Here is a 24,050-nt window from a genome sequence, read left to right on the forward strand (position 1 = left end):
ACTGCTAACAAATGATCTCACCATATGTGGGACATTAATTGAATAATTTGCCTCTTTCCCCCTGAAAACCTCGTTATCACAGAGCTTGTGTGATGAGCTATGATGTGTAAACAGCCAACACGGCTCATGTCCCCCGCCCACCACATTCTTCCCTGCAGTAACCAGCTTTCTGTTATTCTTGCCCCTGTATTCCTCCAAAGAAAGAAACGTCAGGATAATTCTATCAATTTTACCAGAAGACTCCCACCTGGAATTTTGATTAATGGTATTGAAGCTATATATTAATATGGAAAACTGAAGAAGTTCACAAGAAAAAATGTTCATGTTTGACCCAGAAGATTTCAGCCATTCACCTGGAAGCCTCACTGGTGCAGAACCGCATCTTCCCATGTCCGAGAACTGTTCCTGCACTAATCCCGAGGGAGAGAAGAAATACTGAAATACTGCACAGAATTACTGAAATTACATGGAGTTGAAATAAGCCTTCAAATCTATTTTAATGCTGACTGAAGGCATCTTTATTAGCATTTACTCACGTGTTATTATACGGCAACATTTAAAGAGCTCTACCTCACTAAGTCAAACCCCATACATACCAAATAAAACATACGACACCATTATTCATTCATTTGACACTTACTGAGTGCCTCCTGTGTCCTCTGCATTGTCACCTGGGCGTTGGTTACACAGGTATCCCAAAAAGCATCAGCAGCTTTTTGTGGGACAATGTTGCATTCTTACAAGTTAAGCCCTTTAATCAAAATTTATCTAACAAATCCAACCTCAAATTTTGACTTTCATCCCATTTGTTTAGCTAATCTCTAGCAATGCTTCCGCCTGGGAGGCATGATTAACCCAGACTGCGCAAAACAAAGCTTCATTTCTAAAAAGTTCCCAAGCCCTGTATCCTTGGCTTTCCCATCACCCACTTAATCTCTGTCTGCTGCAGCCTTCACGTTCCAGAAACTATCACCACAACTTCCTTCATAGAAAGCATCTAAATGACCAAACGTATTAACAGAAAGAGATGTGGGTGTTTCTTTATTTTAAAAATCAAAAGGGCTCAAGCTGGGAAAACGCTTCTTTTAGGTCTGGTCTCACGGTCCTCAAATGACCTTTGTGGGAAAAAACAGACCTCTGAAATTTTGAGGAATCGCTAGAAATTTTTTGTCTTTTGTCAAATTCAATAGACAGCTATATAATAAAATTAAGCACCGCTTGCTAAACTTCACTGATGTCCTTTGTCATCACCAGTAACACTAGAGAGGGGAAAGCACCTGACAAAGGCTGGAAAGCCCAGGTCTAACACAGGGAAGCAAAAAATCACGTAGCCTGCATACAACTGTGCATAAGTACCCATGCTAACACATTCTGTTAAAAGCATGAAGAAACTGCCTTAAACAGACATCTGCAGATGCCTCCTGCTTTGTGCAAATCTGGCAAATGCCCAAGAGACAAAAAGTGCTCTCATTTCCTGACGCGAGTAAGCCAGCATTTAAAAAAAAAAAAAAAAGACATTAAGTCCAGAACCACCATTAAATTATCTCAGACATTAGCCTGGCACCCACTTCAAAGTTACATCATTGTAATTCTGGTCTGTCTTATAAAACAGATAACCTAGTGTCCTATACATATATCTTTAAAAATTTTTTAAACATATTTTTTTCATCATCATCCTCAATCATGTAAATATATTCAATCACCCGAAACCGGCTAAGTGCTAACAGAACTCTCCAGATTCTAGTTGGAGCTGAAGCTCTTACTATCTTAGACTCATTTTTTAAAAAAATTTATTTATTTTTGGCTGCGTTGGGTCTTCGTTGCTGCACGCGGGCTTTCTCTGGTTGCGGCGAGCGGGGGCTACTCTTTGTTGCGGTGTGCGGCCTTTTCATTGCAGTGGCTTCTCTTGTTGTGGAGCACGGGCTCTAGGCGCGCGGGCTTCAGTAGTTGTGGCACGGGGGTCAGTACTTGTGGCTCACAGGCTCTAGAGTGCAGACTCAGTAGCTGTGGCACATGGGCTTAGTTGCTCCGCGGCATGATCTTCCCGGACCAGGGCTCGAACCTGTGTCCTCTGCATTGGCAGGCAGAGTCCTAACCACTGTGCCACCAGGGAAGTCCCTTAGACTCATTTTTGAAAACAGAAAACTAGTCTCAGCCATGTTCACAAAGGATCCCTGGCTTTTACAGAAACATCACTACCCACACTCCAAAAACAAAGGCTGCTCGTTTGGTGGATGAATCACTCCACCTCAAGATTCTAATGAAGACTACGCTCTAATCCCTGACACATGTCTCACGGTGACAAAATCTACACTGTGCTCCACAGAAAGAACAGTTCTGACGGCAATCCGTTAGGACCCAAGGGAATTGGGGTATTCTAATGTGGGCAATGACCTTAAACTGTGATGTTTTGGACACCATTTTACCACACACTCTCCGAATGAGAAAATTTGAAAGTAGTGAACGAATATTTATTTTGTTGTAAAATTTCCCATTAGAATATCAGAAAGAGGCATTCAACTCAAGCCTGAGGAGTCAGGCTCAATTTTAACCTATATTCAAACCTCTGAAGAATAAATCCAAGCTGGAAGGAAGGCATAAGCCAGACGCCAGAGGTCTCTTCTTTAATTATGTGCTCATTACTGATTAGCAGGGGTCGTTTTTGTGTTTCTGCATCTGCCTCTGTAAGCCCAGGACTGACAGCACGACTGCCCTTGAGGGCGTCCAGGCACTCGAGGCCGCGGCTGGTGATCTCCCCATCACGCTCCAAGGATTCGAGAGAGACATCCTCGACTGACGTCACCGCATCCCGCCCCTCCCCCGCTGTCCTCCGGTGGAGACGGCAGGACGCCCGGCAATTCCCACAGAAGCCCCGCCCGCAGGGCCACCGCCTGGCCGGGGTCAACCTCCTGGGCAGGCTCGGGGGCTCAGGAGCTCCTGGAGGAGCCCCTTCCCCACCGAGGGCGCACGGCTCAGAGCACGGGTCTTGGCCCCAGCCGAGCCCTCGCGGCACGGGAGCACAAAGATCACAGGCACCACAACCACGTGCTTGTCCGAGTGCAGGGCTCCCGTCCAGCACGAGGCTCAGGGGCTGAGCGTGGGGCAGCAGCAGACACGGAGAGGGGCCTGGACCGAGTCGCCTGACAGCGCGCATCATCCGACACCTGGTTCCGCCGGGTTACCAAGTAGTCCCGGAGGAAGAGGAAGCTTCTCTTCTCAGAAGTGCGGCAGCTAAGACGGGAAATGCCTTCAACTGCAGCATCACAACATCAGCCGAACCCTAAGGAGTTAACCATCTAGGTGGGAAGTCCGCAAAACGCGGCCCCCAGGCCTGTGAGCTCGGAGTTCTCACATGTTCACCCGTGTTCAGGAAACCTCCACTCCCCCCTCTTTCCTGACAACCAGCAGGGAGGGTGCGTGATGGGCGGGGCCCCGTTCGTTCTGGATGTCTCACACGTGGAAACTGGTCTAACTCCGTGACCAGCACACGAGACCAGCACTATTCCCTTTGCTCCGCACCCGAGGCAGAGGCGAGCCAGGCCACCCCCAGCGGGTGAGCGCAAAGCTGGGGTCTGAGCACAGGCTCTTTCCCATGGTAACATCTGATCACACAGCTCTTTTCATCCCGGTAACGTGGAGCTGGCAGGGGTACAGGAGCGCCAGTGGGCCGGTGCTCCAGCTGGAAAAACCAACATCCCTGGAATCAAGTCACCAGAATTCAAGCTCCAGCTCCTTCCTGGGTCAGCTTCCTACCCTGAGCGCATCTTTCAAATTCCCAAATCTCTGATTCTTCATGCGAAAGCAAGGATGTTCGTATTTATTCTTATTCGTCATTCACCTACTTACTGAGCATCTAAGAGGCGCCAGGCGTTGTCGCTAGATCCTGGGACACAGGCTGAACGGAGAAAAACCACCTCTGAAGGGAGTGGGGTGTAGGGTGGAGCTCTGGGGAGTCACCCCTCACAAGCGACGTGGCAGGTTTTATACCATCGGGGTCATGGTGCACGGGGCCGGCAGGGGGCTGGGGAGGGAGGAGGGGGAACAACAGGGCTGGACTGCCAAGGCCGCATGGAAAAGATCACTCCAGAAACGAACCCAGAGGGCTGGGAACACCTCACAAGGCACAAAACGTTGGGAAACAGGATATGTAAAAACCTGAAGACACAAAAGAAAAAGGTGTGTCCTAGTTTCAAACAGCTCTCAGAACACATTTCTCCCGGGCAGCTGGGGGAAGGAAGGGGCGGATGAATCACAAATGGGGCTGGAAAGGTAGGGACTGGGGACGAGACAAAAGGCTTCATAAACCCCAAAGCTCTGCACACACAGACGAGGTTCAGGACAGTCGTTACTAAGGCCCAAGTCATCACCAATGGTCAACATTCCCCTGTGATGCGAGGCTAGCACACACACAGCCCGGACAAGCTCAGACACAGGCTCCAAGACCAGTCCTGAGCTCTGCTCCAGAGGCACTGAGGTGCTTCATACCTTCCCACCCTTTCCATGCAAAATTTCAAATCCAAACAACTGCAGTTCTCAGCCAGACGGTCTGCATCTGGAGAAGCCAGCCTGTGTTTCTAACAGAAGCTTAGAGGAAGCTGAGATCTGTAGGGTCCTTATAAAGACCTTTCAGTCCCCCCTTCTGGAGATGTGAGGGTCCGACACCAAAAACACTGTGCCGCGTCCCTCTAACCTCCATAGTCTCTGATGAAAACCTGTTGTCTTTCCAATTCCTTCCCATAAACGAATGGTGTCATTTTCCTCTGGCTGCTTTCAAGGCTGGTTTTTGTTGTTGTTGCTTTAATATCTATCTCTTTATTTATTTGGCTACACTGGGTCTTAGTTGCGGCACGCGAGATCTTTAGCTGTGGCATGCGAACTCTTAGTTGCGGCATGTGGGATCTAGTTCCCTGACCAGGGATGGAACTCAGGCCCCCTGCATTGGGAGCACAGACTCTTAGCCACTGGACCACCAGGGAAGTCCCTTTCAAGGTTTTTTTTTTTTTTTTTTAATGTCTTTAGTTTTTAGAAGCTTAATTATGATATGTCTTGGCCTGAATTTTCTTGGGTTTATCCTATTTGTGGTGTGTGCAGCCTCTTGAATCTGTAGGTTTACATTTCTTGCCAATTTGGGGAAATCTTTAGCCATTATTTCCTCTGGGCCTTCTCCACCCCACGCTCTTCCTCCTCTGCTTTCAGAATTCCAAGGTCCCACAGGTCCCCAAGGCTTTGCTCTGTTCCCCAGTCTATTTTCTCTGCCGTGAGTGCGGGTGAGGCCACAGTTTTTTCTGGGTGTTTGGTTGAAGTCGAGCATTTACCGTCTAAACATTTTTCTTCTCGTTAGACTGTCTTTCCTGGTCCCACAGAGAACAGTCTTCGTTGTGACATGTTTTTGGTCTGTACCTGCTGGCATTTCTAGACGGCCAGAGTCTGGGATAAGACGGGGATAAGAAGGTAAAAAGAAAAACCAGACAACTCATCACCCCATTGTTCATCAGGCCCCGTGGTCCCTGCCAGCTTGCCTTCTTCTCTCCACATTTCAGAACTTTTTTTTTTGGCCGCGTCATGCAGCCTGTGGGATCTTAGTTCCCCGACCAGGGATCAAACCCAGGCCCATGGCACTGAAAGCACCAAGTCTTAACCACTGGACCGCCAGGGAATTCCCCACATTTCAGAGTCTTACGCTTGTTTTATACATAATGTCCAGCGTTTATTGTGCTTAGTGGGAGGAATAGGAAAATGTCCATCTGCTCCATACTCCCCAGCTTCTTAACAGTCTGAATGCTGGGAAAAAATCTAAAGGTTAATACTTGGCGATGTGTGAAAATTCTATGAAATTCAAATTTCAGTGTCTGTAGTTAAAAGGTCATTGGAATGCAGCTGTGCCCATTTACTTACATGCTGTCTACAGCGGCTTTCACGCTACAACAGCACAGCTGAGCCGAGGTGACAGTATCTACCACGTGGCCCTTTAGAGAAAAGGTCTGATCGAGGGCCCTGATCATCCACAGCTGCCGACATCCTCGCCTCCTGACGGGAGGACCCACCGCCTTCCCTCACGCAGTCACGGGTGTGGGAGCCCACTCAGGCTTCTGGGCCGCAGCTTCCAAGGAGACGTGCAGGTCGAGGCCACGTTCACACCAACACTAAGACGGCAACTGCCTCTCTCACTCTCCTCTCACGGGTCACTGTGAAGTCTTCCAGAAGCTACGTGACATGAAGTATTACAAAAGAATGAAAGCCAGCTGTCTTCCATTAAGACATTGACGAGATCTGCCCAAAAAGTATTTTTAAAGCCACTCTTCTCTCTACGTCTAAAGTATTTTAAAGCCACTCCACTCTTCACTATTTTGTTTCTTTGGAAAATAATCACAAAATATTTATGTTAACATACAAAAGGCTGATTAAATTTCAAATACAGCAAATATCAAGAAGCTCTTCAGGGTCCTCAATAATTTTTAAGAGTGGAAAGTGGTCCTGAGACCAAGAAGTTTGAGAACTGCTTCTTTAGATCCAACAATCAATTTATACACTTTATAGGGAACAAAGAAGTTAAACTATGCCCAGAGGATGTGACCTGCCAAATCCAGACTGTAGGAAATTCTTCAAGACAAGGAACCCGTTTCTTCAACAAAAAGAATCACAAGAACAGGAAGGGGGAAAAAAAAGATGGAAGGGGTACCTATATGTTAAAAGAAACTGAAAGACTTATCAAGCTCTCAAAAGGTATGAACCTTATTTAGATCCCAATTCAGAAAAAACTATAAAATGAATGTCTGAGATAAAACGAAAATTGAACACTAACTGGGTAGTTGATGATATACAGGAAATAGTACTAATCTTTTTCAGGTGGGATAATGATGTTGTAGTTATGTTTAAAAATCTTTTCTAGAAGAATCCTTACCATCTTAGGATACCTATTAAAATCTCTAGGGACTTCCCTGGCGGTCCAGTGGTTAAGCATCCTTGCTTCCACTGCTGGGGGCGCGGGTTTGATCCCCGGTAGGGGAACTAGGATCCCACATGCTGCGAGGTCAAAAAATAAAATAAAATAAACAAAATCTCTAGGATACGACACAGGGCAGAGCAGAGGGACAGGACTGGGCCTCAGTCACAGGTGAGGTCACGCCAGGCTGTGAGGACTGAAGCTAAGGTAGGACATGGGGACACATTATTCTACTTGTGTTTATGTCTGAACTCTCCATTAAAAAAAGTTTAGGGGCTTCCCTGGCGGTCCAGTGGTTAAGACTCCTCACTGCCACTGCAGGGGGCACTGGTTCGATCCCTGGTCCGGGAACTAAGATCCCACATGCTGCACAGCACAGTCAAAAAATTTAAAAATTTTTTTAAATTAAAAATAAAAAAAGTTTAAAAGTACAGACTTCATGACATTCTTCCCCAGAAGCAGGGGATGAGGCTGGCCAATCTGCACTGGCACGACCCCCGTGCAGGGAGGTCTGCAGCCCACGTTTCGGGAGCAGCTCTCCCCGGTTCCTGACTCTCCCCCAAGACATGCCAAGTAAACCGGGCTCCCGGTTGAAGGCTGGCACGTCCCTACCTCCTGAGGGGCTCAAGAGACACTGCCTGGGGCCCATGTCTTACATAAATGACAGCAAAGCTATAATAACTGGTGACAAATGATCAGTTCCTCCTTTAATTTCGCAAAGACTTTTTTAACTTCTCCTCTGGTACCTGGACACAAATAACCCCCATACAAGACAGACAACGAGCTCCACACTGCATCGTAACTACACACACCCCGGCCGACGCACAGGACAGACCTGCACTGAACTGGAACATCGGTCCCCAGATTTGTCAAGGTCACCACTACGTGCGCGGCACAGCCAGGAGCTCAAAATGAAAACAAATACACACAAAGACACCAAATTTAAGTGAAGAACATGATCTCACCTGATACGTTCTCTGCTGGGCCTCCAGAGTGAGATCCGGGACCCTCCAAGCTCAGAAAGAAGGACCATCTGGCAGTGAGATGATGTAGCTCCCTCGCGGCTGCCGTGCTCGGGGAGCAACTATTAACCACACGAAGAGGACGCCTTGAAAGCGAGAAGTGGGAGCCACAGCCTCGCCTGAACGGGAGGGGACACGGGGAAGAGACCTGGGGAGGGGGCACGGGGAGGGGACACAGCTCAGCATCGACCTCGGCTCAGCTCACCCTGACCCTGTGACGCGGGGACTTCGCAACCGCCTGTGCTGTTTCCTCATCTGTAAAATGGGCATAAAAATCCTGCCTCAAAGTGCAGCCATGTCAGATTTGTGAAACAGATGTTTAACTCCTTTAAAGTACTTGTGTCATTGCAGGTCATTAATAAAAGATGGTTACTACTAAGAAAGTTTCCAGAAGAGCGGCCTAGCCATGAAATGAAATAATCTAAACAGGGATGACATCATTTGAACTTCTTCCCAGTGGTCCGTGGATGCTGGGTCTCTGCCTGCAGAGTTAAGTTAAACCACATGTGAAGGCCATCTCGTCTTACGCCAAGTTCTGAGAGTTTATTCAAGCACTGTCACAGGCACTCAGAAGAGCTGGCTCTGGACTCTTCAATTCACTAATGAATGAAGGAATAAAAGGAGAAATAAAGCTCATTTAAATCCCGTTTGTTTTTCCTTGGACATCTAACAAACATGATGAAGACGTTCCTTTACTTCCAGAGCCTACAATTTGGCAGAGAAGATTAGATATCTATATGCGTAACTATAATATAAAACAGAAGTTGATAACTACCCGAAAAGAAGCCAAAGTGCTTTGGGAGGAAAGACACAAGCTCTGAGCCCTGAGTCCCCAGCACACAACCTCAGTCTACGTTGCAGGAACTCAGTATCCAGGGGCCAGAGGCAATCCTGCCCCGACTGCAGACAAGACACAGGAGAGGAAGGTTTTCCAGCCCAAGAGAGCCACATTGACAGAGGCCCTGCAATGGGAGAGCACCGGATGTTTTCAGAACCAAGGGGCCTGTGACCCGCTGGAAGGTGACAAACAGCCTGAACTCCAGGCACGGGAGTTTGGCCCTTATTTGACAGGCAATCGGGAGTCTTCTCAACATTCTGGAAAGAGGGGGGACATGACTGACGTGATGCTTCAGGAGACTCTGGAACCGACATGAATGACAACAAACTGAAAGATTCTCATGAGCTGGGACCACGTCTCATCCGCCTGGGAATCTCCGCGGCCACACCCACCTGGCACCTGAGAACCACATGCCGCATCCACCACGTGGAGAAGGAGAAGGACCCACCAACGGCCCAGTGCCACCACCAGCTGTGCCCACACGCCCCCCCAGGCGGGCCCTGTGCTGCACGGCGACACGCGCGGCCTCAGGAGTCAAAACAGACACACGAAACACGACACGAGGACCACCACTCTCCCCGTGAGAAATACCTCACGGTCTGTCTAAGCGGATGGTCAGACCTGTCCCCTAACAGATGCACCAGCAGAGGAGCCCGCCAACAGGAAGGACTCTCGGGCTGGCCCTGTGGGGACAGCGCACGGGGTGAAGAGGAGACCCAGGCCCCCGGGGGACGAAGAACCACCATCACCAGCACGAGGGCCTCAGAACCCCAAGTCCCCAAGGACGCGCTTCACAAAAGGAATCCACTTCAAAGAGGTTGACATCCGGGACCTTTGTGATACACTAGCTCTGGGGCAACATCTAATACTTCATCCAGACGTTTCCAGAATTACCATGTTCATGGGGCTCAGATACATCAGACAAGGTCTCACCTGGGCGTCTGCAGCCTATGGGGATGTCCCAGGGTCAGGACCGCAGGTAAAACTGGGGAAATCCGAATGAGATCGAGGGACTGCGTGACCGTCGATACTGTGGCTTGGATCGCGCATCACAATTTTGCAAAATGTTACGAATGGGGAAACGGGGTAAAGGATACACTGGATCTTTCTAAATTCTTTCTTACTGCTGCATGGGGCCCTACGTGACCTCAGGTGAGCTACGTCGCTCCTACGTGTCCCAGCCCAAGCTCACCCTCCACCCTCCGCTCCCCTCCCCTCCCACAGGATGCACTGGCCACGGCCGGCTGTGTCTGCAGCTCCCAACCCGCACACAGAATGTCCCTGTGGACGCATCAAGGCAAAAAGTATGCTTCGACATGAAAAGAATGCAGGAACGTGACCCCCTCTCCTGTGAGCTCCTGAGTGCAAACGTCTGATGAGATGAAACGAGAGATGAGTGGCCGTCGCACAAGGGGTAAAACCACAGCTGCTGGAAGGTCCACGGAACGTGGCAATGGGCACCCCAGCTCTCGCTTCTCAAGTATCTTAAAATTAAAGTTTTTGGAAGACAACCTGGCCACGGGCCAGCGTGTAATGTAGACGACATTTCTGTAGGCAGGAAACCACAGCTTAAAGCACAATTAACGAGAAATGTAAAATCAACCAGCAGTTTGAGATGCTTTTCCTTCTATTTAAGTGCAGCCCTAGTTGAGAACGTGACCTACGCTGAGGTTTATTTACTTGATCTTCTGAGGAACAGACACAAGATTACTGAAAACAGAGGCTCCTGGGGTAAAGCTCTGTGCTTCCATCACCGGCCTGGATCTGCCTTCCCCACTGCAGGCCCCCGGACCCTGAGGAGGGCAGGAAGGTCCCCTCGGGGAGGAAAGGGAAGGCCACTCACTGCACCCACATCCAGCAGGAGAAAAAGCGTCCAGGAGTGGTTCAGGGTCACCCCAAAGGAAAGGGGGGACGATGAATCGTCAAGACAGCGGTCCTGACAGTCCTAGGTCCGCAGGGCACACGGCAACCAGAACTGAGGCATCTTTCCTACTACCAAGTTTTCATTAGTTTCCTTAAACTAAGAGCTCAATTTCCTCAGCGCACAAACAGGCACAGAGCACTGAAGACCTACGAAGACCCTCACTGCCAGGACACCATCCCTCTTCATAACACGCTGGCATCGTGCCCGGAAAAATCCTTCAGGGCAAAAGTTGCTTTTCCCCTAGTGGTTCATCAAGTCCCACTAAAACTCCCTCCAACTAGAAAGCACTTACTACAACAAGCATTTGACACACATTTCTAAGAAAACTCTTTGTAGATATTCCTTTTTAAATATTCCAAATATCTGCATTTCCCTCATGATTTCAGATTATGTTAACAGTGGTTCTCAAAGGGTGGTCTCGAAACCCTGGAGGGTCCCCAGACCTTTTCAAGAAACCTGGGGATGAAAACTGTTTTCATAATAATGCTAAGAAGCTCCCGGAAGATGCCGAGCCCTCCGCGTGGTGCTGGCCCTTTCACTGATGGTGCAAAGGCAGCCGTGGGCCCAACGCCAGCCCCCAGCACCAATCAAGGCAGGGGCAGCAGCGGTGATGGGACCCAGCGCCTCACCCCCAGGCACCTGCAGGGAAAGAACGCCCCTTTCCCTTCTCAGTGTCCCTGTTGAAAGCGGTGTTGTCCCAGCCACTCTGGGAAAGTCTATGCTCCTGAGAAAGCTAAACATGGAATCACCACGCACCCGGCCACTGCTCTCCTGGACAATTATTCCAGAGAAAGGGACGCTTATGGTGACACCAAAAACCTGTCCACAAACGTCCATATGTCCTTATTATTAATAGCCAAAACCGGAAACAGCCCAAATGTCCTTCATTTGTCCCTCATTTGACAGTTAAGCTGTCCTATATACACCCACCCTGAGGAGGACTACTCAGTCGTAAAGGGAGAAACTACAATACACACAGCAGCCTGGACGGGTCTCCAGGGAATTAAGCTGACTTGTTTAAAAGGCAATCCCCAAAGGTTAAGAAGGGTATGACTCCACTCATACAGTATTTCTGAAATAACAAAATTTTAGAGATGCTGAATGGATGCGTGGTTTAATGAGCAGGCGGGGGAGAACACAGAGGAAAATGGAACAGGAGGGACCCTCGGGGCGAGGGCACTAGCTGTCCTCTAGCTGGACCACGGTGGGTACACACACCCACACTCGTGATAAAGTTACACACCACACACACGACTACAGGTGAAACTGGGGAAATCTGAATAAGATTAATGGATTGTATGACCATCAGTATTGTGGCTGAGACTGTGCACTACAATTCTGCAAAATGTTATCAATGGGGGAAACTGCGTAAAGGATACACTGAATCTCTCTATACTGTTTCTTACAACTGCATGTGAATCTACAGTTCTCTCAATAAAAGTTTCTATTAAAAAACGTACACCCACATAGCAGCGTTATTCACAATAGCCAAAAGGTGGAAACAACCCAAATGTCCATTGAAGGATGAACGAATAAACAAATGAATGGTATAAACAAACAATGGAATATTATTCAGCCTTAAAAAGAAAGGAAATTCTGACACAGGCTACACCATGGATGAACCCTGAGGACACTATATTGAGTGAAATAAGCCAGTCACAAAAAGACAAATACTGGATGATTCTACTTATATGAGGAACCTGGAATAGTCTAAATCAGAGACACAAAATACAACAGGGGTGTCCAGGGGCTGGAGGGAGAGGGGAATGGGAAGTTGTTTAATGGACAAGAGTTTCAGTTTTGCAAGAAAAAAGAGCTCTGGAGATGGACAGATGCCAGCGATGGCCACACAACATTATGAATGTGCTTAATACCACACAAAAAAGTAAGGGATTGCGAAGGGAAAGTTCAGGATGGGAATGGGATGGGATCAGGAGATGATCAAGGCTCTTAAAAGGAAATGGTTATACTCTTAATTCATACTGTATCCACTGTATTGTCATTCTTTATATCTTACATATATTTTAAATTTTGTATTGATTGAATTTTCAATAAATTTTTTTAAAAACAAAAAAGTGTCCTTGATGAAGCAATACAAATTATTGTTATTAAATCTCGAACTCTGACCTTGTATTCTGTTTCTTGTGATGAACAAAGCACTTGGGCTGCATACCACAGTAAGAGGATTGTCTGCAGGGAAAGCACGAGTGTGATCCAGTGCCGGCTGAATTAGATGCTTTTTTTCATGGTCTACCATTTTTACCAGAAAGAATAACAAACTATGGTTTTTAGACTTGCACTTGGCAGACATTTCTTGAAACTAAACAAAGTGAGTCTGTTACTTTGAAGAAAACAATTGACAAGAGTTTCCTATCAATAATAAAAATCAAGCTTTCAACTGAAAATTAGAGTGTTTGAAAACTTGTATCCACCACCTGGAGCTTGACAGCTTCTCAAACTTAGAGAGTTTCTGAGGAGATCAGCGGTGATATTAAGAAATGTTATTTAGTGATACTGTATAAAGAGATGTGTCAACATTTGGAAGAGCTGCCTAACTCAGTGAATCAACATTTTCCAAATGAGGGTGATGTTACAACGGGGCACAAGCCCCTTCCAACTGCAGGGCAGACGGTGAATTTCAATGTCATGGAGAGTGAAAACCTCCTTGGTAAGGCTTCAGACTCCACATCAAACTAATCTTTAAGAAACATTAAGCTTGTCTAGTTTTGGAGTAATAACGAAAAATACCGCAACTACGTGAAAAGCTATTAAAGTACTACTGCTCCCTTTTCCAACCACACGTCTGGTTAGGAGCAGATTTTCTTCAGACTTCAACCAAAACGGACCGCAATGGACTGAACGAGCAGGCAGGAAAATGCAGACATTTAGGAGATATGCAAAATGTAAGAGCAGGGCTCTCGTCGCACTAATTTTTTGTTTAGGAAAATGCTATTTTCATAAAGCATGCATTATGTATGTTGAGATCACAGACTTATTTTACGTTTAATGAATGAGTCAATGTCCTTTAAAGTCTCAGTTTCGTTTCTAATTCGGTAAATCTCGAGCCCTGAGACGTCCCGGCCCTCACGGACGCCTCTCGCAACACGAGCCGGGCTGCGAGCGCCGGGCGGGCGGAGCGCCGGGCCGGGACGCGGTCCACTCGGGCCGCCGGCTCTGCAGGCCCGTCCGCCAGCGCACGGGGAGGGGCCGGCAGCGCCGCCAACGTGGCTCCGGCTCCGGCTGCGGGTTCACGGCCGCCGCAGCCTTACCTGTTGGTCATTCCTGCCGCCACGCCCAGCATCTCCGGCGGCCACGCGAACCCGCACCGCGTACTCGCGCCGCTCCCGCCGCTGCCGCCGCTGCCGCCGCTGCCGCCGCTGCCGCCGCTGCCGCCGCTGCCGCCGCTCCGCCTCGCTGAGGGGACTGGCAGGAAGGGACGGGGGCGGGGGCGGGGGGCGGAGGCCACGCCCACCTAGGCTCTGCCCCGCCCAGAAGGCCCCACCCCCCACTCCCGGAACCGCCCGCCCGGATGTCGGCCCCGCCTCCAGCTAGGCCCCGCCCGCGTCGGCCCCGCTCCCGGAACTGCCCAGCCTCCAGCCCCGGTCCCCGAAACCGTCCGCTCGGAGGTCGACCCCGCCTCCAGATAGGCCTCGTCCCCTGGACCGCCCCATGTCGGCCGCGCCCCGATGTCGGCCCCGCCCCTATGTCGGCCCCGCCCCGCCTTGGCTCTGCCCTCGCCCTCAGGCCGCCCCGCCCCGCGCGCCGAGGCCCCGCCCTAGCGGAGGCGGACTCTGTCCCAGGGCTTGAGGGCCCGGCCCGGTCGGGGTGCGGGGTCGGGTTGCCCTCCGTCCTGCTACGCTGTCCCCGCACCTGAATCCCGCGGGCGGGGTGGGTGGGCGGTGTCGGTGCTGATGTGAAGTCAGCTACGCTCTGACCCAGTGCGCGCTGTGGGGCCGCTGCCGGAGCTGCAGCAGCGCTGAAGACCCCATTTACGGACGGTTCTCGCGGAGCGTTCCGGGGAACCCGGTGAGCCCCGAGGGGTGGCGGTGCTCCTTACGGAGGACTGCAGCGCGGGTGGGCGGCGTGCGGCAGCGGAACAGAACTGGCCACACGCTTGTACAGGGAGGGCCCATGCAGTTTGTTTTTAAGAGTAACTGAGGAAGTTTGTTTAACCAGGACATTAATTAAATAAATCACGGTTTCTACACATAATACTACACAGATGTTAAAAAAATAAGAATAGCCAACAAGCACATGAAAAGATGCTCAACATCACTGGTCATCAGGGAAATGCAAACACGCGCAGGGTGTTGTGTTGGTTGAGAAACTGGGGCCCTGGTGCACTGCGGGTCGGAATGTACACTGGTGCAGCCACTGTGGAGAACAGTACGGAGGGTCCTCAGAAAACTAAAAAGGGAGTTGCCATATGATCCAGCAATCCCACTTCTGGGTATTCATCCAAAAGAGTTGAAAGCAGGGGCTAGAGGAGATACTTGTACACCAGCATTATTCACAAATGCCAAAGGTGGAAACAGGTCCATGGATGGAGAAATGGGTAAACAAAATGTGGTCCATCCATACAATGAATATTATTCAGCCTTAAAAAGGAAGGGGGGCTTCCCTGGTGGCGCAGTGGTTGAGAATCTGCCTGCCAATGCAGGGGACACAGGTTCGAGCCCTGGTCTGGGAAGATCCCACATGCCGCGGAGCAGCTAGGCCCGTGAGCCACAACTACTGAGCCTGCGCGTCTGGAGCCTGTGCTCTGCAACAAGAGAGGCCGCGATAATGAGAGGCCCGCGCACCGTGATGAAGAGTGGCCCCCACTTGCTGCAACTAGAGAAAGCCCTCGCACAGAAACGAAGACACAACAAATCCATAAATAAATAAATAAATAAATAAATAAATTAAAGTAAATTAAAGAAAAGGAAGGAAATTCTACAACACGGATGAAACTTGAGGACATTGTGCTGAGTGAAATAAGTCAGACAAAAAAGTACAAATACTGTGTGATTCCACTTATATGAGGTCCCCAGAGGAGTCACACTCATAGAGACAGAAAGTAGATGGTGGGGGCCAGAGGCTGGGGGAGGTGGAAGTAAGGAGTTTTGATTAACAGGTACACTTTCAGTTTTGCAAGATGAAAAAGCTCTGGGACTTCCCTGGTGGCACAGTGGTTAAGGATCCACCTGCCAATGCAGGGAACACGGGTTCGAGCCCTGGTCCTGGAAGATCCCGCCTCCCGTGGAGCAACTAAGCCCATGAGCCACAACTACTGAGCCCACACGCTGCAACTACTGAAGCCCGCGCCCCTAGAGCCCGTGCTCCGCAACAAAGAGAAGCCACTTCAATGAGAAGCCTGCACATCGCAACCAACAGTAGCCCTCGCTTGCCGCAACTAGAGAAAGCCCGCGCGCAGCAACGAAGACCCAGCGTGGCCAAAAACAAATAAATAAATTTTTTTTAAAAAGATGAAAAAGCTCTGGAGGTTGGTTGTACAACAATGCGAATATACTTGACGCTACTGAACTGCACACTTAAAAATGTTTAAGGTCAATTTTATGTTATGTATATTTTACCACAGTTTAAAAAAAATAAGGCAGATGATTTGTAGTAATAAAGAATGACCTCTGCAATATATTTTAAGTAAGGAAATAATGAAAGGGAGAAAAGTTTGTTTAGTATGCTGCCGTTTGAGGGAAGAGAAAAGGGAGACACGACCCACAGGCACACACACACACACACACACACACACACACACACTCACCACTTGTATATTCAGAAATATCTGGAAATATTAGATATGCAAGAAACTAGTAACAGAAGTTGAATCTGTAGAGGGTCTAGGGATTAGAAAGAGGGGAGAACATGCACACAAAATATATTTCCTTAATGGAGTATTATAAATTCATTAAAAATTCAAGTTATAAGACAGTAGTAATTTGAGAAAATATGCAGTGTGGTTAATTGTATGGGATAAGTTAAAAATTTTATATACAGTGTGTGATTTACAACTGGTTAAAAACGCTTAAATATCAACAGTAGTTCTGATTTGTTTGGAGAACAGTCTATGTGATGTTTTCCTACATTTCTTTGTTTTCCAGAAAAGAATATGTATTAATTTTTAAAGAAAAAAATAAAAATATTTAGAGACTTGTCTTGATATCTCATCTCCCAACAAATTTCATCTCCCACTTCTTTTCGAATAAAGAGTTGGGGTTGTTTTGCATATATATTCCAAATGTTCCCAAAAGTAAGAGATTAATTTTCATATCAATTGCTTTGCTTAATTGTTGTTGTGGTTATATTTTATAAAGCAGGTTTCTTTTCATGGTAGCTTGCTTCCAACATGCTGTAGTTTGTGATCTATTAATCTTGCTGTCACTTCAGGACACTTGGCTAAAAACTGGCTACCTCTGGGTCTCTAATTGGTGGTTTTAAAGCAGTAGTGCATTTCATCATAGTTATCCTGTCTGTGGATGGTTATCTGGGAGAGCTGCTTCCGTGGTTGACCAATGCCCGTCACAAAGACGGAAAAAAATATTGTCTCTTGGTCTTAAATGTTAAAATGTATTTCTTATTCCATCTTTCCCTGGAGTCTCTCGGGATGAAAGCACGATGTCTCCAAGACTGCTTCATTCATTTTTGTTTTGACTCTCATTACTCAGCTTTTAAAAATGAAATTTGGTATTTGTAAGTTTATGTGTTATACGCATGTGGATACACGTTTACACACAAAAGGCATATGATTGGAAATAGTTTAGAGGTTGTATTCACAATAAACACTTATTTAATGTGGCTTTTCTTTTCATCCTCCATGAATCTCCAATAGACAAGTATATAATAGGAGGACAGGGAAAACAGTGTTTATCTGTCCAGAAATGGTGGGTTAGTTAGACAGCTTTTTCCTGCATCCTCAGGTGATATATACTCATCTCTTTTCTGGCTCCATACCAGAAAAGCTCTGCTCATATGTGATGTGTCCTGGTGGAGAGGGAAGGGTGTGGGCTCAGGCACATCCGGGTTCAAATCCTCCCAGCCACCTGCTGAGTGGTTTACCTTCTCCCTGCTTCAGACTCCTCCTCCTCAAAATGGAAATAATAACAGGGCCTACTTCAAAAGTTTGTTAGAGGATTAAATAAGATTCACCTTTCAACAAATATTGGTGCCAGGCACTGTTCTAGGCACTGGGGAATCAGTAGGGGAAAAAAAAGACACAATAGAAGCACTGAGAACAATGCCAGTTACATAGAAGCGTAACAATTGTCAACAATGTTTACTACTCAGGAATTCAAACATTACATAAACATGTAACTTATCAAGAGACAGCATATTGTAATACCTGTGATCTGATGTTGCAGAGATAGTAATTGAAAACAGGTTGGTGTCTGTTTTCCCAGATGTTTTCTATACGTTTAGCCACTGTGTATGTTTTCTTAAATGGCACTATATATACTACTTTGCATCTTAATATTTTAAAAATATATATCCTGGACAGTCTTCTACTTCAATACGGATATCTCTAGTTCATTCTTTTTAACAGCTGCACTGTATATTCCATTTATTTATAGATCAATGGATCTCGGCCCTGGCTGTTAGAATTACCTGAGAAGTTTTTAAAAACTGCCAATGTCACTCGGATTGACAGATACATGCTACCATATATAAAGTAGATAAACAGCAAGGATTTACCGTATAGCACAGGGAGCTATATTCAATATCTTGTAATAACCTATAATAGAAAAGAATCGAAAAAAATATATATATATATAACTTGTTTCCTCTCACTGTCCTCACACCAATTTCTTCTCTAATCTGACCTCAGCTCTCTGCAGGCTCCAGTGGATCCTTGTTGCTAAGTCCCACGGACCGCTGGTTCCCAAACTTGAGTGTAGACCAGAACCGCACAGCGTGCATGTTAAACCCTGCCTGCTGGGCCTCTGGCCTGCGGTTCTGATGCAGGGGGTCTGGGTGGGGCTGAGACTCGCATTTCTAACCAGCTCCCTGGAGATGCTGTGGCTGCTGTCTGGGGAGCAGACCTTGAGAACCACTGAGTAAAGGGAATGAAACGATCAGATTTGCAAGCAAGAACAGGCACGTGAAAAAATAGAGTCCTAATTGGTTTTAACCCTAGGGGGAAAGACTTGTTAATCATTCTACTATTGTTAGTAATTAATTATCAATTTAACTTAAATTTTCTTTCATTATTTCTCTCCCTTTTTTTTTCCCTTCACACTCATGCTCTCCCTCCCCATTGCTCCCAACTATAAGGAAGGATTCTCACAGTTTTGGTGTACGTCCTTTCTTTTGCTTATGTTGTTGGAGAATACATATGGTGGTTTGTAAATGTCCACATGTTACATTATGTGAGGGCTGTTTGGCCGTGGGTCTCGCTATCTCTTGCTCTGCCCTGTGTTGAAGCACCACCTGCACACGAGCCTCTATTTCAGGCACTACTGTAGCTCCGCAGACCCACCTCCACGCCGCCTACAGGTAGACACCAGCTTGCCTCCCCCCTCCCTGCTACCAGGGTGGACGCTTAGACGAAGACTCCCAGGCTCGAGCCTATGGCCTCCTGAAAACGCCCCATTTCACGTGGAAGAAACAGCCCGGGGCCAGGGGACATTGCACAGGGTGCTGAAAGGTGAAGAAGGCTCGGCTTTTATACAGGTTCCTGAAACGCTGCTCCTTTGAGCTACACAGGGACCAGCCCCTCCCCCTCCCCCTCGGGGCCATCTGCCACCACGAGGTCAGTGCAGTCCCAGCAGAAGCCAGTCTGGCTTCGTGTGTCCCCTGGTGACGTACGTCCCACAGTGTCACGGCCGGGGAGAGGCTGGTCAGGAGGGCGATGGGGGTGTGTGTGTGTCTGTGATCACTCATGCAGGAAAACACGGCAAGGAATGAACCACAATGTTAATAACGGCTTCCTCGGGGGTGATCTTTACACTGCTTGTATTTTTCAAGTTTTAAACTTTAGGGACATGGAACTGGTTGATCATAACACTTAGTTCCTGACACACTTTCATCCTTGGTCCATTAATGGCTCACTTTTAGTTCATCGTTTTGTTACATAGTTGATTATTTTTAATAATGTAGTAAGAACCCATGAAAACACTTAAAGAAAAGCTAGGTCCTTCATAGTAATTTACATAAATACATGGTTACCCACTGGAGCCATCCTCTTCCCTCGCTCCATCCAAGGCAGCTCTCATCCTGAATTCCTTGTTTACCGTCTCCTTGCTTTTCTTTTTATATAGTTTTATTGAATCTATATGAATTCTTGAACATACACTCACATATCTGCAAACAAGCAACTAAAATTTTAGTTTGGTTTAACTTTATACAGAGAATACACTATATAAAATCTATTGGAACTTATTTTTTATCAGTTAATATTATGTTGCTAAGATTCACTGATATTGTTCCATGTTGCTGTAGTTAATTTGTTTGACCACTGTGTGAATATATCACAATTAATTAATTCCACTGTTGCTGGGCTCTGGGGTTATTCTAGGTTTTTACGATTGTGAAGTGTTCTCCTACGAACATTCTGACTGTTTACTGTTGTATATATGCTGGAATCTCTCTTAAATATTTATCTTGGAGTGAGTAGAAGATAAGGCCAAGCCACTTTTTAAAGTGTTTGCTCCAAACTACTGATCTCGAAGGCAAACATCCTCCCCGATACTTGGTGTCACTTTTTCCTTTTGCCAATAAAATGGGGGTAAAATGGTATTTCAGTTCCCCAATCAGGCACTTCCCTGGTGGCACAGTGGTTAAGAACCCGCCTGCCAATGCAGGGCACATGGGTTCGAGCCCTAGTTCAGGAAGATCCCACATGCTGCAGAGCAACTAAGCCCGTGCGCCACAACTACTGAGCCTGCGCTCTAGAGCCCACAAGCCACAACTACTAAGCCCATGCACCACAACTACTGAGCCTGCGCTCTAGAGCCCGCGAGCCACAACTAATGAGCCCGTGTGCCACAACTACTGAAGCCTGTGTGCCTAGAGCCCGTGCTCTGCAACAAGAGAAGCCACCGCAATGAGAAGCCTGCGCACCACGACGAAGAGTAGCCCCCGCTCGCCGCAACTAGAGAAAGCCCGTGTGCAGCAACAAAGCGCCAACACAGCCAAAAATAAATTAATTAAAAAAAAAATCCTTTATAAAAAAAAAATTCCCCAGTCAATAATGAGATTGTCTATTTCCTCATGTATTTGTGGGCAGTATGTGATTCATCTTTTATGATGACTCTGCTCATCTTTTGCCTAAGTTTTGGTTGTGTGTGTGTGTGTGTGTGTGTGTGTGTGTGTGTGTGTGCTTTTCTTATTTATTTGAAAGAGATTTTTGTTCATAATATTGTGCTTTTATCAGTTATGTTTACTGTGACTATCTTCTCCCAGTTTATAATTGTCTTTTTACTTTCTTTAAAGTGTTTCTGAGAAACAAACAAAAAAACCCAACCTTACTACAATTTATCAGTTTTTTCTTTAATAGTTAATGTCTCAGGCATCTTTTTCAAATCTTCTGTACCCCAAGTTTTAAAAGGTATTCCTCTCTATATTCTAAGAGTTGTAAAGTTCTGTTGTTGACATTTAATCCTTAATCAATCTAGGGTTGTTCTTAAATTTTAGTTGTGATAAAATACACTTAACAGAAGGTTTACCATCTCAGCCATTTTCAAGTGTACAGTTCACACGTGTCAAGTACATTCTCACTGTTGCACAGCATCTGCAGTGTCCGTCTCCCAACTCTTTTCATCTTCCCCCATGGAAACTCCGTCTCCATCAAACAACGACTCCCGCCCCGCCGCCCCTGGCCCCCACCACCTTACTCTCTGTCTCTGTGAATCTGATGACCCTAGGGAGCTCTTATGAGTGGGATCATATAGGATTTTTCCTTGTGTGTCTGGCTTATTGCACTCACCACAATGTCCTCAAGGTTCACCCATGTTGTAGCCTGTGTCAAAATTGCATTCTTTCTTTTTTTAATTTTTAAAAGTAAAAAAAAAATTTTTTGGCTGTGCTGCATGGATGTAGGCTCCTAGCTCCCCGACCAGGGATCAAACCCGTGCCCCCTGCGTTGGAAGCGTGGAGTCTTAACCACTGGACCACCAGGGAAGTCCCCGGAATTTCCTGCCTTTTTAAGGCTGAATAATATTCTATTGTGTGTATGGACCACATTCTGAGTTGATTTTGTGTGTTGTGTGAAATAGCAGAGTTGCACGTACATGTGGGTCTGGCCTGGCTCACTATTCTAGTCCATTGGTCAGTGTGTCTTGTACCCACACTGTATCCATGTACTGCCTTAGTTACCATGGTTTTGTATGATTGCAATATTTGATGGGGCCAGTCCCATGTCCTTGGTTTTGTTTTTCAGAAGTGCCCTGGCTGTTGCCTGTTCCTCTTAATACATACAGTTTGCTATCATTTTATCAAGTCCCATAAAAAATCCTATTGCAGGAAATTCCCTGGCGGTCCAGTCTAACTAATTCCTGGTTGAGACTCTGAGCTCCCACTGCAGGGGGCACGGGTTCAATCCCTGGTTGGGGAACTAAGATCCCGTGTACCACGCAGCCGAAAGAAAAAAAAAATTCCTATTACATTTTGCTTGAAATTGCTCTGAATTTATGATTAGGGAAGAACTGACATCTTTATGATATTGAGTCTTTCTACTCATGAATATGATGCATTTCTCCATTTATTTAAGTCTTTAAAAATATATTCTAATAAGTTTTGTGACTTTCTGTCTAGGGGTGTTCCATATCTTTTGTTGTATTTATTCCTAGGTATTTGGTATTCTCTGATTTACAAAGGTGTCTTCTCTGTATTTCAGTTGTTTGCTAACAGTACAATAAAAACAAAACTGACCTTTTACATATATTAATCTTATAACCAGCCAACTTGCCAAACCCTCCTAAGTTTTCTAATAATTTATCTGTAGATTTTGTTTTTAATGTAAGCCATCTTATCAGCTGAAAATAATGTTTTACTTCTTTTCCAGATCATATGTCTGGAATTTCTCTTATTTTACTGCACTATCCAGGGCGGTCAGTGCCACGTTAAGTAGAAGTAATCCTAGCGAGTGCCACGTTATTTTTCCTTATTTTAAAATGAATGAGTCTAACAGTGTCCAGTTAGGATGACATTTGCTCTTCATTTTTCATTGATACTCTTTCCTCCTATTTTTAATTCACTAAGAGTTTATATCAGTGTATGTTGAATTTGGTCAAATGCCTTTTCTCTTTTCATCTGTAAATGTAATAAGACATATTTATGTATTTTCTAATATGAAAACACCCTTGCATACTGAGGATCCACCCAACTTAGTCATGAGGTATTAGCTTCTTTTATACACAGTTGGGTTCAATTTGTTAATCAAATGTTGTTTAGAATTTTTGTCGCTATATTCACTATGAAATGGCTTGCAATGTTCCTTTCCAATTATATCTTATCTGTGGTATCAGGGTTTATGCTGGCCTTATAGAGTAAGTTGGAGAATATTTCCTTTTTATTGTCTGAATAAATCTGTATGAAATTGGGTCAATTGTTACTTGAAAATTTGGTGGGACATGCCTGCAAATCCACTTGGACTCTGTGTTTTCTTCTTGAGAAGATTTTAAACACCATTTCAATTTCTATTGTAGTTATAGGGTTATTCAAGCTTTTAAAATCTACACAATCATCGCACACAGTAATACAGAGTAAATTTAAATTTTAAAGGAATTGTTTTATTTCATCTCTAAAGTTTCACAATTGTTAAGTTATTTATATCATTCTCATATCTTTTAAAATTCTACTTTATCTATTATGTGTCCCCTGTTTATTAATAAAGTTGTGTCATCTCTCTGCTTCTCTTGGTCAATCCTGCCAGAGTTGTGTCTATTTTACTACTTTTCTCAAAGAACCAAGTTATTTTTCGTATGCCTTTAAAATCTCATGTGTATTTTATACTTACAGTATATCTCAGTCTGGAATAACTACATTTCAGTCTTTCAATATCCACATATGAATAGTGGCTACTGTATTAGACACAGAAGTTCTAGAACAAAGGAGTTCATTCTAAAATATTTCAAAGTCGTCATATATAAGGCAGTTTGAAAGCTGATCTGAATGATTCCTCCTTTTCCAGGAAAGGAAGCAGAAATAGTGCAGTCATGAAATTAAGTTAGCTGCATATTTTATGGGTCCCAGGAGAAACGCACAAGGCCAGAGAGAGTGATCTCAGTCAGAAATTCAGAATGAATCATAAGAATTAAACATTGGACAACGTCCAGTGGTTAACATGAGTTTTCAGCTTACAATGAGATCACTCTATACTATAAAATG

At 46.0% G+C, this 24,050-nt stretch overlaps 2 protein-coding genes across 8 annotated transcripts in view; both read right to left on the bottom strand.

Annotated features, from left to right (window-relative positions):
• Window positions 1-14,189, bottom strand: part of LIMS1 (LIM zinc finger domain containing 1) — a 104,541-nt gene extending 90,352 nt beyond the window's left edge. For 2 of the 5 annotated variants that reach the window (XM_082426509.1, XM_082426519.1), the window contains exon 1: window positions 13,997-14,105. In XM_082426509.1, the coding sequence (XP_082282635.1) occupies window positions 13,997-14,028 (32 nt within the window). In that variant the 5' untranslated portion in view covers window positions 14,029-14,105. The other 3 variants (XM_082426520.1, XM_082426521.1, XM_082426511.1) reach the window with 3 other exon arrangements.
• Window positions 1,789-24,050, bottom strand: part of GCC2 (GRIP and coiled-coil domain containing 2) — a 62,965-nt gene continuing 40,703 nt past the window's right edge. Inside the window, exons 24-26 of one of the 3 annotated variants that reach the window (XR_014253919.1) lie at window positions 7,909-8,027; window positions 5,896-6,204; window positions 1,789-5,781 (exon numbers count right to left, since the gene is read on the bottom strand). The gene's annotated coding sequence lies outside the window, so the exon portion shown is untranslated. Of the gene's footprint in view, window positions 6,205-7,908; window positions 8,052-24,050 lie in introns of all 3 variants that reach the window. The other 2 variants (XR_014253920.1, XR_014253921.1) reach the window with 2 other exon arrangements.

Source organism: Balaenoptera physalus (assembly GCF_965194825.1).
Source record: "Balaenoptera physalus genome assembly, chromosome: 15".
NCBI lineage: Eukaryota > Metazoa > Chordata > Mammalia > Artiodactyla > Balaenopteridae > Balaenoptera > Balaenoptera physalus.